General features: G+C 36.9%; 1 protein-coding gene across 10 annotated transcripts in view; it reads left to right on the top strand.

Moving 5' to 3' along the window:
- Window positions 1–15,727, top strand: part of nrxn3b (neurexin 3b) — a 317,541-nt gene that overhangs the window by 13,628 nt on the left and 288,186 nt on the right. For 5 of the 10 annotated variants that reach the window (XM_051138793.1, XM_051138795.1, XM_051138797.1 and 2 more), the window contains exons 4-5: window positions 1,719–1,748; window positions 4,282–4,293. In XM_051138793.1, coding sequence (XP_050994750.1) covers window positions 1,719–1,748; window positions 4,282–4,293 — 42 coding nt within the window. The remainder of the gene's footprint in view (window positions 1–1,718; window positions 1,749–4,281; window positions 4,294–15,727) is intronic. The other 5 variants (XM_051138803.1, XM_051138796.1, XM_051138802.1 and 2 more) reach the window with 1 other exon arrangement.

The raw sequence follows: 15,727 nt of genomic DNA, 5'->3' as shown, positions 1-15,727 counted from the left end.
CCTTTACTCCTGTAATAAAATTCAGTGTGAATATCCCACATTGCTGCCACAATACCATGGTGCAGTGAGTGTTACTACAGTAAATCCATGGTAAATGATCGAGATGTGTAGATTGAAAAGGCTTCTGACTGTCTCATTGCACAAAGCTTTAAACTAACGTTAGTTTGAATCACAGAGTCATTTGTGTTCATTGCTGAATTCAAGTGTTTCACACTGGATCTCACAGCGCTGTTTAGCTCTTGCGTGTTGGAGCCGTTCACATATCCCATCCTTTGCGCACTCAAGTTCGTTATTTCAAATGTAGGCACGCGGCAGCTGCTTTCATAATGTTAACGCTTCACGGAGGCCGTGTCTGAAGCTTCGCGCTCATTGGCCAGAATCTGCACCAAACGGGATTGGCTATTGTCTGTACTAGTATATTTGCATAAGGCAATCTGATTGGCTGACGCCTGCATTGGAGCTTGAAAAGTTGAAATTTTTTTTAACTTCTGTCGTGAGCAACACCAGCGACGTGACTTAGTGGACCCATAATTCAGTTCGGCAACGCTTGATGTCACTCCATTCAAAGTAAATGAGAAGCGTTAATGCTGATGCCCCGTGTGAATGGGGCGTAACAGAAGTGGCGCGGTTGCAACACGCACGCTCGGTTTTTCCAGGCGAGTCCGCATCGCGTCAAGATAATAAATCCGAGGTCCGAGTGGATAAACAGTTCGTGTGGTGCAATTCAAATGAGTTGCGCTGTTTCGTTCCTCTTTTGGCACATCAAATATTTATCGAACTCTTCATATCGTTTTATCTGGGAAAATTATATTGCGATAATTAGCGTTATCGAAATATAGCTCCATCTCTCATGCAGTAAGCACACTACTATTCAGGTTTCAAACTCAGACACTTCAATGCACAGCGCACATTTTTCTAGATTAGCTTTAGAGTGGCCATGTGAAGCTGCTACTACATACATCTTTTCTTAGATGAAAAACCATATTTGAGGTCGATCAATGATAGATTAACACAACTATTGTATATTGATAATATTAATAAATGTTACTTAGAGCACCAAGTCAGCATATTAGAACGATTTCTGAAGGATCATGTGATACTGAACACTGGAGTAATGGCTGCTGAAAATTCAGGTTCGCCATCACAAGAATAAATTACATTTAAAAAATACATTAAAATAGAACAAACTTGTTTTAAATCTACAGTATAACAGTATAAAACAGTACAAAATGCTAATATAAAATAAACTGAGTATAAAATACTTTTCTACGCATGATAGTGACTAACCAACATCTAAAAATGTTGACCCCAAACGGTAGTATGCGGTATATAAAGTGTTTATACATTTTTTACTAAAAATCCAACAATTAAAACAATTGAAAGGTATGCTGTTGCAGGTAAGAAATCAATACATCAATAAATAGACATTGCAGGGGGGGAAAAAGATTTGACATTTTTAATATGTAAACTAAATTAATTGACAGCCCTACTTAATTAGTGTTAGCACATTTGTCCTGGATTAGGGAGATAAAAATGTTGTTAATCTCTTTTCTGTTTGAGAAGCTTTTTTTTATTGCAGAAAGCTTCAGCTTTAGTGTGATAGCCATGGTTTGTCTGTAAGCAAACCATGAGTAGTCACAATACCTGAGCAGTATTGGTATTGGTGTTCTCAAGTTTTCTCTCTTTCTCTGTCTTTCACTCTTGTGTTCTTTCCCAAGGGTTCGCACATATGGTGAAGTCTCCGCAAGGTATGCCCAGTCTTAATTCTCTCAGTGCACATTTTCCAATGTGTTTACATTGTTGTTGCAGCTACTCTTGCATGTGCATTTAGCTCTCTGCACTGTATCCTGCCTTATGATTGGCTCTGCCCTTGTGACACTGCATGATTATTGTCCTTTTGCTGGATTATGTAATTTCTTTCTGCGATAGTGCGGTGAACTGTCAGGTTAGGAGTGCTGTTTTCTCTCGTGATGTCATAGCGAGTAACATTCTCTCTCCTCATTTAGGCTGCTGCAGTGCCAACTGACCCGTAATGTATGATCACCGATCTGCCCTCCATATTACTTAGATATCATTCATAGACTGGCAGAATTACTATGCAGCTATAAATAATATATCCCTGTGCTTAACGCTCTTGCTCTTCTCTGAATGAGCAATGCTGAAAGGAAGCAAAAGGGCATTTTAATAGAATTATTCCTTTTGAACAGGTTTTGCTTTTTAAGTGTGTGCTATTTAAATGATCTGCAGTGATGGTTTTGTCCCAAATTCTGGGCTTCTGCCAACTTATCTTTCTTTATTTTTTGTTGTACAGTTTTATTAGTGCATTGAGCTTATTAGCTGGAAATCTACACTAAGAGGGTACAAAATAGGGTCTGACAAAATAAAAACATATAACTTACAAAGAGTGAAATACAGTTCAGAAAATATCATCAACATGTGAAGGTCATGTCAACATGTGCTGCCATTTGCAGCCTTCCTAGAATTACTGTTAAAATAAGTGCTTTCAAATTAGCATGTTAACGCAGGTGATTAATTTTTTTTTCAGTTTAACAGTGTTAAAAGTATGCAACGCAGTTAACGCAGGGGTGGAGCTAGGGTTGGCCACCTCACTCACAACTGCTGTTTCTGACTCTTTTTTTCTTGACAAGAATTGTTTATTTAGACACCAAATGTTTTTACGACCACATAAAACAGGAGATTTTTTTTAGATGCACACTCCAACTCTTTAGCAACAGGAGCTATTCAAAGGAGCACGGAAATGGCACAGGCGAGCAGACAGCTTCAGTAGAACAACGGTGAACTGCGGTTATATGTTATCAGGCCATATGTCAGTAAAACAAATTTTCCTGTTTTGTCAGCCGTTATACTGTGCTCATTGCGCATGCTCTTCAGTTGCGTGCACAAATATGGCGGCACGCGCAGTATCATTTTATATTAAAGAGCGAATCAAACTACAAGCATGCGTGTCAGATCTGGGTCACATTCAGAAGCGACAGTTCTTAAAGTAATAGCAAAAATCTAATAACCCAGCTGCTGTAATGTCTGTTAATCAAATAACAAAAGAAAAAAAGAGGAAATCAATAACTTTTGTAGCTTTAAGGATTCGTCTGTACTTAATTTAGTGTTTGATAACTTTATTCAGTTTCTGTATATTTCCTACTTGCTGAAGGGCACAGGTAAACATGACTTTTCTTGTAATGGGTTTATGTGAAGATGATTGTAAGTTTTTTTTTAAAGTCTGATAAATGTTTAACTTGTTCAGTGTTCACACAGTTTTGTGAAACTGTACATAAAAAATATCTGTACGAAACAAAAACAGCAGACGTTTTTCAGCAAGTAAGATGCAAATTCACACTCTGACAGCAGGTAGTGCTTATGGAACATCTGTAAACAAAGCAGAGTGTATGAGCACTACTTTAATATGCATCGTTCAGAGGCAAGATGAAAAGAAATTACCATTTAAACTTTTCTAAAGGCAGTCAGTTCCCCTCAAAGATGCGTTCATATAAATTCCTACACCCAATTGTATCGAAATTGATTCGTCACATATTTTAATAGAATTTCAGCCTGCTCACTGTGCATCCTGACATCTCTACATTTGATGTATAATTTACCTAATTTTCTTGCTTGGTTAATTTAAATAGCTATATGTTTTAGAATAGGTCGTCTATTGTATCTGATTATTGTCATTGTAAAAAAAAAAAGCCTGTTCAAAATCCCACCTACTAATTAAGGTCACTTGGCACAGAAGTGTACAACTCTCTTGGGTGCATGCGTACAGTGGGTTCTCAGTGGAAATGGACAGTGACGCAGACGTGAATATATGTCCTTCATTCAAGTGCTTGTGTCCTGACATGAGAGGCTTTGAACCGGACACAGAATAGGTTAGGAGAAAAATACAACTGAATATATGAATCAACATATGCCTGGTCTTCCAGACCAGAAATACGAAATAGTGCCAAACTCTGTCCCTGAGCATCTGTTAGTTAGAGAAACACTGACATACTTTTTCCACCTCAATTCAAGTGATATGGATGGGGAAGCAATTAAATCTGTATTAATTCTATAGTGTAAGAAATTTTAAGAAAAACCAAGTCAGATACTGTAGTGTGCATGCTTATATTATTCTGAAGTGCATGCAAATTTGTCCTGAATGTGTATGTATGCACAGTAACTTTCATCCTACAATTTACTGTCCCTGTCTCTTTCTTTCCCACTGTCCTTCTCGTTGATATCTCCCTTCCTGTTTGTCTCTATGGAACCTTCTCAACCCCCATGTAGGCAGAAATAAAGGTATTGCATGCTTTCCTTATTATCCCAGTAGGCCTAATTAGCAATGTCTTTTTCTAATTTTAAGGATGTTTAGATATTTTACTTGAAAACGTGAAAAAAATGCTGATTAAGAAACCAATTTTTGCGGTCAAAATGGATGAATCGTCTAATTGTCTGGAGGGGGTGATTTATTGAAATAATACTTTCGATTTCTGAGGCGTATAATGTTGCAGTGCCCCATGTATTATGTTGCTGAGTGTGTGAACAGACTGGATTTTGAAGATGTTAGGTATATAATTCAGAGAGCGCTATATGAATTTTAAGCTGAGTCAGTGACTCCAGGGACAGGTCGAGTGCATTACAACACCACCACATATTTATGCTTTAAAACCAGAGACGCTGAGACAGAACCTTTCACATAAACCGACCTGTTGGATGTCTTTGCTGTTGTCTCTAACTTACTGTTCACTTATATTTACTTCTTAAAAAGTGAACAAGTGGTTTTTGTGCATTATTTGTGGCATTGTTGTGTCTACATAACACAATACAAAATTTTCCTATTATAATCTCGACTATGGTTTCTACACATTTAAGAAGATTTTAGCACATTGTGATTTAGAAACAAACAAGCAAACAATTTAACCAATTAAAATTGTCAGAGTTTAAGAATTGTGCTTTTAGCACTAAAATGCTAAATACTAGAAAATGCTAGAGGTTCTGATGTTCTGTATGTACACAGTTAACAAAACTAAGATTATGTGTAAAATTATTTAGCTATTGTAAAATAATAGATCATCAGTCATGAATTGCTGTTAAAAATAAAGTGCATTTAGGTGCAGCTACAAGCTGATTGGCTTGTCAACATTCTGAGATGACATGTGACTTTGAGGCATCTTGAAGTTTTTTTACACCACATTAGACACATTTCCTGTCCTCTCTGTACACTTCCTATCAATACAAATGGTAAAGAAGCCAAAACATTTGCATAAATGAACAAATTATACTGTGTTAGCAACCCCACACATAGCAGATAATGGGAGAGACAGCTAATCGTAACAGTTTTCTTTCATGTACTGGAGGAGGAAAATGAAATCAGCACTTCACCAACCCTCTACTTATGTTTTAGTGAGACGAGAGGACGTTATTAGCTTAGGCTAATGGCTGAGGATCACTGTGCTGGTGCTGAGGATGATGAAATTACTGGTGGCTGAAGGTCATCCAAACGACTTCTGCTCAGAGCTAATCTAGAGCCTGCGCAAGACTAGACTGGAGTCTGAAGTGACTGGGGCTGGGTGGGTTAGCTGACTACTGCAGTGTGAGAGATATGCTACGTGACTAGCCGTCTTTGAGGAGTGATTAGAAGAGTCAGGAGAAGTTCAGCTCTGGTTTAGATAATCTTTGCTCAGAGCTTTAGAGTTTCTCTCTTCGGACCCAGTCCTCAGTGCTCACTCTTACTAATTATCCCCTCAAAGTTTCTGCCTCTGAACAAAGACTCTCTCTATTTCTCATGTTCTCCCCCTCCTTTCTTCTCTGTGCATTTCGGTGCTCTAGATTTCTGGGTGGATTCATCCAAAATCTCCATCTCTTAGAACTGTAATTTGTTAGATGCATGCACATGCACACACCTCATGTCCCACAAGGCAACAGGCCCTCTGAATCACCTCCTAATACATTGGTACTGTATAACATAAGAAATAGCATGAAGTTTACAGTGTATAGTACTATACTATAAATAGTACACATTAGTATCATATGTGACCCTGAACCACAAAAGGCTCAGTTTTTTTTGCATTCAGATTCATACATCTGAATAATTATACAGCTGAATAAATAAGCTTTCCATTGATGTATGGTTTGTTAGGATAAGACAATATTTGGTTGAGATACGACTATTTGTAGGAATCTGAGGGTGTAAAATCTAAATATTGAGAAATTTGCCAAATGTAGCCAATTACTAATCAAAAATTACGTTTTGATATATTTATTGTAGGAACGTGATCTTTACTTAAAATCATAATGATTTTTTGCATAAAAGAAAAATCAATAATTTTGACCCGAGCAATATATTTTTGGCTATTGCTACAAATATACCCGTGCTACTTAAGAATGGTTTTGTGCTCCAGGGTTACATATAGTAAACAAAATACAGTTTAGTATACTAGGTCTGCAACAGTTATTTTAATAATCTGTTAATCTGCAGATTTTTGTTGTTGTTGTTATACTACAGGGCTGTTGAATGCTTTAATCTGATTGGTTGATGAGTGTTCTAAGGTGTGCAATTATTTTTCAGAAAACACACAGTACTACCAGAGAGGCCTTGATGCCAAATGATTTCAATAAATATAACAAACAACAGAATAAAAAAGGCAACCTATTTACATGTTTTTGCCAAATTGTTTTATTACTGAACAAAAGTACGCTTTCTTTCTCCTGCTCTCTCTACCATTCAAACACACAGACAAAAAGCTTAGACACACACATTCGCACACACACACACACACACACACACAGTCTGGTTTATTATCTTTGTGGGGACTCTCCATAGGCGCAATGGTTTGTATACTGTCCACACTGTATTTTCTATCCCCTTACCCTAACCCTACCCCTAAACCTAACCCTTACAGAAAACTTTCTGCATTTTTACTTTCTCAAAAAATCTCATTCTGTATGTTTTATAAGCTTTTGTACCCATGGGGACCACAAGGCGGTCCCCACAATGTCAAAAATTTCAGGTTTTACTATCCGTGTGGGGACATTTAGTCCCCACAATGTAGCAAAAACAAGTACACACACACACAAACATACATGTACACACAAACTTGCTGTTATCGCTGCCCATGACTTTATCAGTAAAACAGATTCATAGCTGACAACCTATATGTAATTTCTCAGTAGCAAGGTGGTAATGTCACTGTTCTTGAAGCAGATAAACTCACAGTGACGTTTTGGAATTAGTGATGGTTTAAGGTTGTAGCCGCTTTATCACCTTGGGTGTGCATTGTTTTTTTTTTAATAATTCACCGGCCCATAGGCTGCATTTACACTGCAAGTCTTAAGGCATAGATCCGATCTTTTGACCCTATCCCTATATTTTTGTCTGACCTGTTTAAATTCACTTTAGACATGACTAGTTTCTGATATCTGTGTCAACATTAATTCTGCCCAAAATAATTGTCAGTGATCGTTTTTCTATGCACATGGATTTTAAATGGCCACGCTATTAAAAATATTTATACAATTCATGTTGAGTGGCTATTGTTATTTCCCAGCATGGACAACAACTGTCAAGGATGTTTTACAGCAAAAAATCTGACTGAATAAATAAAGACCGGAAATTAACAGTAATTTTTAAAAAACTGGGTAACACTTTATTTTGATAGTCCACTTTAGACATTCTACTAACAGACTGTCTGCTTAATATCTTCTAACACTCTTCTAAACTTTGCAAGTATATGTCAACTTATTCTACTAACCCTAAACCTAACCTAACAGTCTGCTCTGAGAGTTAGTAGACATGTAGTTACAAATTAGTGAGAATTAGTTGACATGTAGTTGCAAAGTTACTTATAGTTAGTAGAATGTCTAAAGTGGACTATCAAAATAAAGTGTAACCAAAAACTGTACAGGTATGTTAACCGTATAATTGCATTAAAATGTCCCTAACAGTTTTCAGTTAATAAATTAATAGGTATTTACTGTAGGATTTTTACAGTCTTCTACCATTAAAGTCACAATCATTTTTACAGTGTGTGCAAAGATGACATTAAAATTAACCATTATAACTTTACAGGATACATGTATCTCAAACAGTAAATGGCTTGGCTGCAGTGACTGCACAAGTATAGATCAGAATATTGCTACAGTTTTTAATTTTAGTATGGACCTATGGCTGAATCATGTTTTGACATCACTAGTACAGTATTATATATAGTATGTAGGGGGTATATAGTGTATACCATAGTATGAAATAATTGCGTCTGTGCTCTTATGTGGGGTGTAGTAAGCCATTATGTACTTCCATGTGTTAATTTTTTTCAGTGATGACTTTTGGCCCTGTGGATATCAACTAAACACATCTCTGTCTCATTTCTCTAGTGTGCGTCAGTGCTTATGTAACACGGCTAGCACTATTCAGACACACAATACGCCTTCAGCGACCTGTAACATTACAGACACTCATAAACCACAAAAATGTGCATTTGTGTATTATTCACTCATATATGGAATATTTAATTGCAGCATTTTATGTCAGCCTCAGTTGGTGGGGTCGTTTTGTGTTGTATTTCTAGTTCACTGTAGCATCTAGTCTTGCACATCAAGCAACACATCAAGCCTTAGGAATGAAGTAGTTTTCTCTGATTTGCACTCTATTTCTCACTCTTTTGATTGTTTTTTTTTTTTTTTTTGTAGTCTTTATTTTTTGGGTGGCAAAATAATAAATGGAGTTGTATTAAAAATATCATAAGTTGCCAATTATTTGTTTTGCACTCCTGACCTTATATTTCTCATCATAGACAGGTCAGAGTTGATCAAATGGAGTGGTGTCAGATGTGATTGGTTAATTCAGTGGGCTTTGTGATGCACAAATCTAGAGCACATGATCTACTGAAACTGATGAGATGTCGGTCATCCAGACAAACACTCTCATCAGTAAAAACTGCAAAGATCCCAATCTCATTTACAATTCAGTGCATGAAACTAGAGATGTCTTCTGTTAATAAGTGTAACACAGATGTAATTTAAAAAACCAATTCCCTCTGAATAGTTCTTTTGGCATCAGTACCTTCCTACTTCACTTTTTGTACCTCATTCTTTTTCTCTTGAGCACTCATTTTTCAGTCTCATTCCTCTCTTGTTCTTCATCTCATCCCCATGCTCTGCTCAGTCACTGTCTTGTCCAGCACTGGGATTTCACCAGTTATTGATTTCTTGTTCACTCAGCTAATGCACTTCTCCCTCTCTCTTTCTCATGAACATCTCTTCAGCATCACTCAACTATCAGTTAAAATTTGCTTTTCCTCATTTTACTCTCTTCTGTGTCGGTATTTTTTTTTTTTATGCTTTTTTTATGGTCTTTTAGTTTGTTAGCTTTGAAGCCATTCTAGGGTTCTTTTAGCAGATAAACAATTAAAATTTCTGGTCTTTCTTTTCCTTGGAATACAGATCAAAATCATTTATTATTCATTTTGTTTTTATGGCCATGTTCAAATATATGTGCAATCACATGTTGTCTAAAATGAGAATGTCTTTCCTCTTAATACCAGCCATTACTGACTACACTATAAAAAATGCTGGGTTAAATACAACCCAGCGGTGGCTGAAATATGGATAAACCCAGCAACTGGGTTGTTTTGCCCTAGCGGTTGGGTTAAATGTGTAACCCAACCTTCTGGGTAGTTTTATTTAGCTCAGCGATTGTTTCAAAATTACCAGATGACTGGCTTAAAATGAAAACCCAAAATAGGTTGTAACTTAAAAATCAGACACGTTTTTACTAGAGGCATTAAAAAGTTTATTATTTAATTATTGTTTTATTCAACTAATTAATCAATAAATGTTCTCGGAATTACTACATAAAAAAACAAAACAAAAAAAGAAAAATATGAAGAATACATTTTACATAAAATGTATTAAAAATATTTGTCTGTGGTGAATGGTTTTAGAAACACAATGGCGCTGAAGCCACAAGTTCACTCATGCTCCGTTTCAAATCTCTGAAACAATGCATGAAACATTTACTAAAATCATGTTGTGTGTTTTTAGAGAAGAGAATAATATATCGCCCCCTGCACACATTGTTGAAATATTCTATTTATAGCATTTAAAAGCAGCTAATCACTGCACTTGCTTAGCATTTCTTGTGTAAAAATTCTTTATTGTTATGAAAATACTTCAAATCTTATGAAAATCATATACAAATCATATACTGTAGTAATTGTGTTTATTAGCTTCATGTTGTGTGTGTAGAAATGTTCTTCTGGGTTTGCTGTGGACAGAACAGAATGCGGAAGTGTAGGGGAAGCTTGTCGTGGGAAATAACAGGGTGGGTTATGAACACTTAGTATGAGTGACATATAAACAGCGAATGAGCTTCCTATGAGCCATAACAGTATCCACAGAAGAGAATGCATACTGTGACAATGCTGGAAGCTAATGCTTATCATATCATGTAAATCAGTGGAATATTAATAGAAATGATGATTCTGTCTAAAGAAATATGTGTAAATATATCAGTATTTCTCCAAGTATGCACACTTTTGGACTGTATGCACTAATAGATGCTGTTCAGTGAAGATATGTAAACACTAATAAACTGCAGCAGATGTATTGTATTGAAAATAGCATAAGTTGCCAATTGTTTTGCACTCCTGACCTTAAATTAAGGAAATAAATTAAGGAGTCTTAAATATAATGCTGTGCAGTTTGTCCAGATAAAGTTAGAGTGTGATCTTTTAACGTGCTGTAAATATGAAACAAAAATAATCTGAGGATGCCAGCAGTCTTTGCGTGCAAAAGGGAAAACATCCCCCTTTAGAAAATAATGGCTCTAGCATTCACAATAGTCTTCAGATCATGTTCAGACACTGGCGAGCTCCAAGCTCCACAGACATGCAGGATCCACAGCTCTTGCTGAGGATGCCAGATCATTCTCCTGTATTATTGCTCCACAGATTCTTTATAGCAGAAGTAATAGTACTGTTGCTCTAGGAAACCTCTAATCCATTTATCGCTGTAGCTGAATAAAACGCAGATAAAGAAATTTTAACTGAGGAAACTTGACAATAAACATATGACTGCTACAATATATGGTTTGTCTGTGTTCTTCAATCTTGGGTAGTTTTATAAAGATAAAGTATACTTATAATGCAATTCTAATCGACATAGCTTTTATATTACTATAGAATAGTGTAATTTGTGCCTCATTCTGAGATATGAAGCCACGTCACAAAAGGTTATTTCAAACACTCGACTATGTTATGAAGTTAATTTAGAGAAAAAGCATGTCAATAAATAATATCTTTGTTGGACAACAGGTTTGTAAACAGGCTCATACACATGCAAAACTGTATCGCACATGTGCTACTGTAGACTTTATCATTATTATCGTGGGAAGACTAATTCTTATTGTGAGAAAAATTTTACCAGTATATTGTAAACGATAAGATATCGCCCATCCCTAATCAGCAGTATGGTCCAGATAGCTGCAGAGAGTAGCTCCACTATCTTTTAAAAGCATAGCTGGTTGGGCTACCAGGAGAACTGTCTCACACATATTTGCGTGCTGCCATCCACTTGTGCTGTGACAGGCCCATCTTCACGCCCCTTTAATAAAAATACCATGGTGCTATTGCTGTGAGCCAGGCATCACAGATTCTCATACACTCTCGAAGTGTGCATGTGCTGAATATTGGGTGCAACATAGTGCCTCAGTTCATCATAGACCTTAGGAGAGAAGAGGTGGCATGACTGCAGAAAGCAATCATCCTGGCAATTGCAAACAAGCTTAACAGGAGGAGAAGCTGCCAAAGTACTGGTTAAAGACATGGCATCATTCCCATTGTCTGAACTAGCAAACTTGACCAAACTGTGGATTCCAGCGGAGGGATAGATGATGTAGTGAGGATGTAGACCAGTTGAGGATGCAGCATCGAGAAAGTGAGAGGCACACAGGACCTGAACTAAGTTGAGGTCATCGCTATGAACCTCCTTCTTGGCTCTGTGGCTCCACTGCTTCTTCCTACATGCTCCCTGAGAACACACCAAAGAAAGGGGGAGCACATGGAGACTGCGCGTCACTCAGAATAAGTGCAACCCTGGAGCGGCGGATCCTGAAGCTCATGACCTTATGGTAAGGACAGTCTGTCTTGTTAAGAGCAGCCTCTGCATGAGGCACATGACTTTCATGCCCATCGGATGACTGGAAATATAATTCTAGAAATACTGGAACATGAAAGGGGAGCAATAGGGTTGTTGTGTAGTTTGTTTTGGTGCAGTCTGCTACAGGTGTGTATAAATGTTGAAGTTTTCTTGTATTTTCCTATGGGTGGCTTCTTCAGTCAGATTGAGTCAGTGACTAAATCAGAAAGATTGTACAGAGAGGCCATTCATACTGCTTTATATATAGGACAGCCCCCCCACAAAGCGATGCTATTGGCTAGTAAATGTCACTGCCGTGATTCAATAGGAGCGTAGTCATTCTAAGGTGAAAGGTGTTTCCCCATAATGTTAGCTGTGGTGTGGATGTGGTGTAAAATAATACCTCCGGTCACTGAGTAGCATGTAGCAAATAATGGTTAGTGTCCAATAGGATTTAATTTGCCAAGAAGTTGCAAAATCTTTATACACATGAGAAATTATTTAAAGGCCATTTGCTTAACAGTTCTGTAACATGTGTGGACTATATCAGTAGGCAAGCCTAAGAGGAGGGGCTGAACTGTTGAGCATGCAAATGCACTTACTCTGGCTCAGATATTATGCAGATGAGATGCTAATGAAGGCACTGGCCCACAGTGTGCTGCTGCTCAGGGAAGATAATCAAACGCTGATCAGCACACAGCAGAACTCTCATTGGACCCCAATCACCACCTGTGCAACTCTACAATGTTACATTCCCCTGTCTGCCATAACCTTTAACACACATGAACAACTCAGGACAAAGGACACATGTTTATGTATGAGGAGCAGGATTTGTTTGTTTCATGGATATGATTGTGTTTAGATATATTGCACAGAAACTTGGATTCTTATCCCATCCCTGTTTCATCTGATTGGTCAGTCGTATTAGTGTATTGTAATATGAACAATGGATCTCATTCACTAATAATTTTGTAGATTATTCCTATTTGTATGCACATTTGAACTTTATAGTTAGCTACCTTCCACCATCATCTTCTGTTTCTGTGTATGAACCTACTTTTCTACTATACAGTGCGTAAAAAGTACACAAAATGAGTCGTATACAACAAACAGAGACTGTAAAACACAAATGACAGTACTTCTTAAGTGTGCATCTGTTGGAAACTGTACTATATATTGTGTGGTCACAGGAGAGTTCTCATGTAATTGTAAATGGCGGAAAACAGCAATTTGACTGATGTTGTAGGATGCATGACAATAGCAGATGTTTTTCATTTGACATATTTCCAATGCTCTGTTTCTTAACCTTGTCATTTAGAGATATGTCAGGCTGAGAGTGTTTCCGATTGGACAGTTTTCTAAATTAATCCCCCAATTGCCTGGCATTAAAAAAAAATACAACTTTTAAAGCACCTTTAAGCAATATTATACAAGCAAGGTATTCAGTACATCAGTATGACTTAAAGAGTGATATTATTTTTATGCAACAGCTGTTTAAAAAATATCAAGAAGCTGACATTTCAGACATATTTGGCTCGTCTTTTGTTTATTTTTTGCTTCAGCAGCAACATAGTTCTTTTACAGTGCAGTGGAGGGTCACAGAGGTATTCCTGTGTCAAGATCATTTTTCTTTCCCTTGTTATTTGTGTATGTTTGAACATCTCACGCTTGCGTGATTGTCCTGTTCTCCTCAGAGGATCAGAGAAACCTGATCATAGCAGTGTGTCATTGGAGCCCTTGCGCTGGAACACACCAAACTGTTCCTCCTTGTGGGAGTTCTGACAAAAAATGCAAAGCTTCATAATTAGTTTTTGAATGAGAGCGGCAGTGGTGTGGAAATGTGCTGAGTTAATCACCCCGTCTTATTCTGCACAATAAAGTGTAGTTTTACTCTGAGTAAGCTAGAGGGAAGGTTTCTTTGTCCTCTTATCCTGAAGGTTGTTGCAGAGTGTTGATTTTTGTAAAAGTAAAAAAGAAGCAAATGTGAATTTTGATGTTCGTGAGGATGACAGCAGTTGCTTATAGCACATAAGCAACTGCTGTCATCCTCACAAACATAAAAAAAAAATTACATATAAGTGGTCAAAACAGCTCATAAGCAGAGTGCAAAGAATTATGGGAAATTGTGCACTACAGTTTCAAGGAGTGCATTTCAGATAGCATGAATAATACCTACGCAGAACAATCATGGCAGTCATGGTATTTTTTTGTTATTGTAGTGAAGAAGGTGTTAATCCATTCTTCTTCTTCAATAAAAAGGGCCTAGAAATAACTAAATGAGCCCATTCACTGTACCTTTCCCCAGCTAACCTTTAGATAAATATTTAAAGGTTAATAATTGTGACACAATTAATACTGGTACACAGCTGCATTACTGATTTATTGTCTTTCAGTTTAATAAACTTTTATATATTTTTTAAAATATCATTAAATAATTTATAAAAAATATATATATATATATATTGTATACTTTAAGAATACTGTATACTGTATAATAATGTTGACTTTTTTTTACATTTTATTATATGCAAAAAAAAATAAAATAAAAAACTCCTAAATGATGTTAGCTAGCCTACGTCGTTTATTGAGTACTGTATGTGACTACAGGAATATGCTGTTTTTATGGTAGCTGTGTGTGTGTGTGTGTGTGTGTGTGTGTGTGTGTGTGTGAACATCTACCCCTACACCTAATCAATATTCTGCTGAAGCGTGACGTTGCTTCCATGGCAACTCCAGGCGTAGTGGCCCTGGGGCAATGACTAGGAAGTGGCATTTCAGCAGAGCCTTCAACTCACAGACAGAAACTTTACACAGCTAACTGTACATTTATCACTCTGTGTGTGTAATACTGTGTCTGTGTGTGCTTGTATGACTCTGATTTCACAGATCAGCAGTGAGATCCAGGCACTCCCAATGTTGTGGCCTTCATGTGTAATTGGCACACTTTATCATGGCTGCAAGTCAGGAGGCATCAGCATCATATTAGACCTCCTCCCTTTGCTGGAGTTATGATGTTCATTAGCAAACCCCAGGCACCGCACAAATCCAATACTGTGTTTATCCACTGTATCTTGTTACACACTCCTGCATGCTAACAAATTTTTAATATCAACCAGTGCCATAATTTTGATTTGTATGAATCAATTTCTCATCACAAATCAGTGCAAATAACTCCTGACATTGATATTTCTATCTCGTTGTCATATTACCAAATAAATGAATGCTAATCTGACATTTCAGATTATAAACGTATTTAAATGTTGTGTTTGTTTTTATGTCTTAAAAGTGCTACAAACAATTTCAGTTATTTTACTGACTCTTCTGTTATTTAGGTAAACACCCTCTCTACAAAAATCCCACATAGCCAACCCAATTTCAGCAAACATAATAATATAGAGTGAAAAACAGTTAAAAATACCCCGCAAGACTTCGGCATTGTATTTGATTTTATTGTTTCATTTCACTGTTTTTTTAATGCAAGAACACAAGTTGTGTAAAAGTCACTTTTGTTAGGTTATAACACTGGCAGTAAACATGTAGGCTTCTGTGGCAATAAAAGGATGAACTTGTGGAAATGTCGGTGGACATGTCTTGTGGC

Source organism: Labeo rohita, chromosome 20, assembly GCF_022985175.1.
Source record: "Labeo rohita strain BAU-BD-2019 chromosome 20, IGBB_LRoh.1.0, whole genome shotgun sequence".
In the NCBI taxonomy this organism is placed as follows: Eukaryota; Metazoa; Chordata; class Actinopteri; order Cypriniformes; family Cyprinidae; genus Labeo; species Labeo rohita.
Note: the sequence above shows the minus strand (reverse complement) of the source record. Positions and strands in the feature narration are given on the sequence as shown.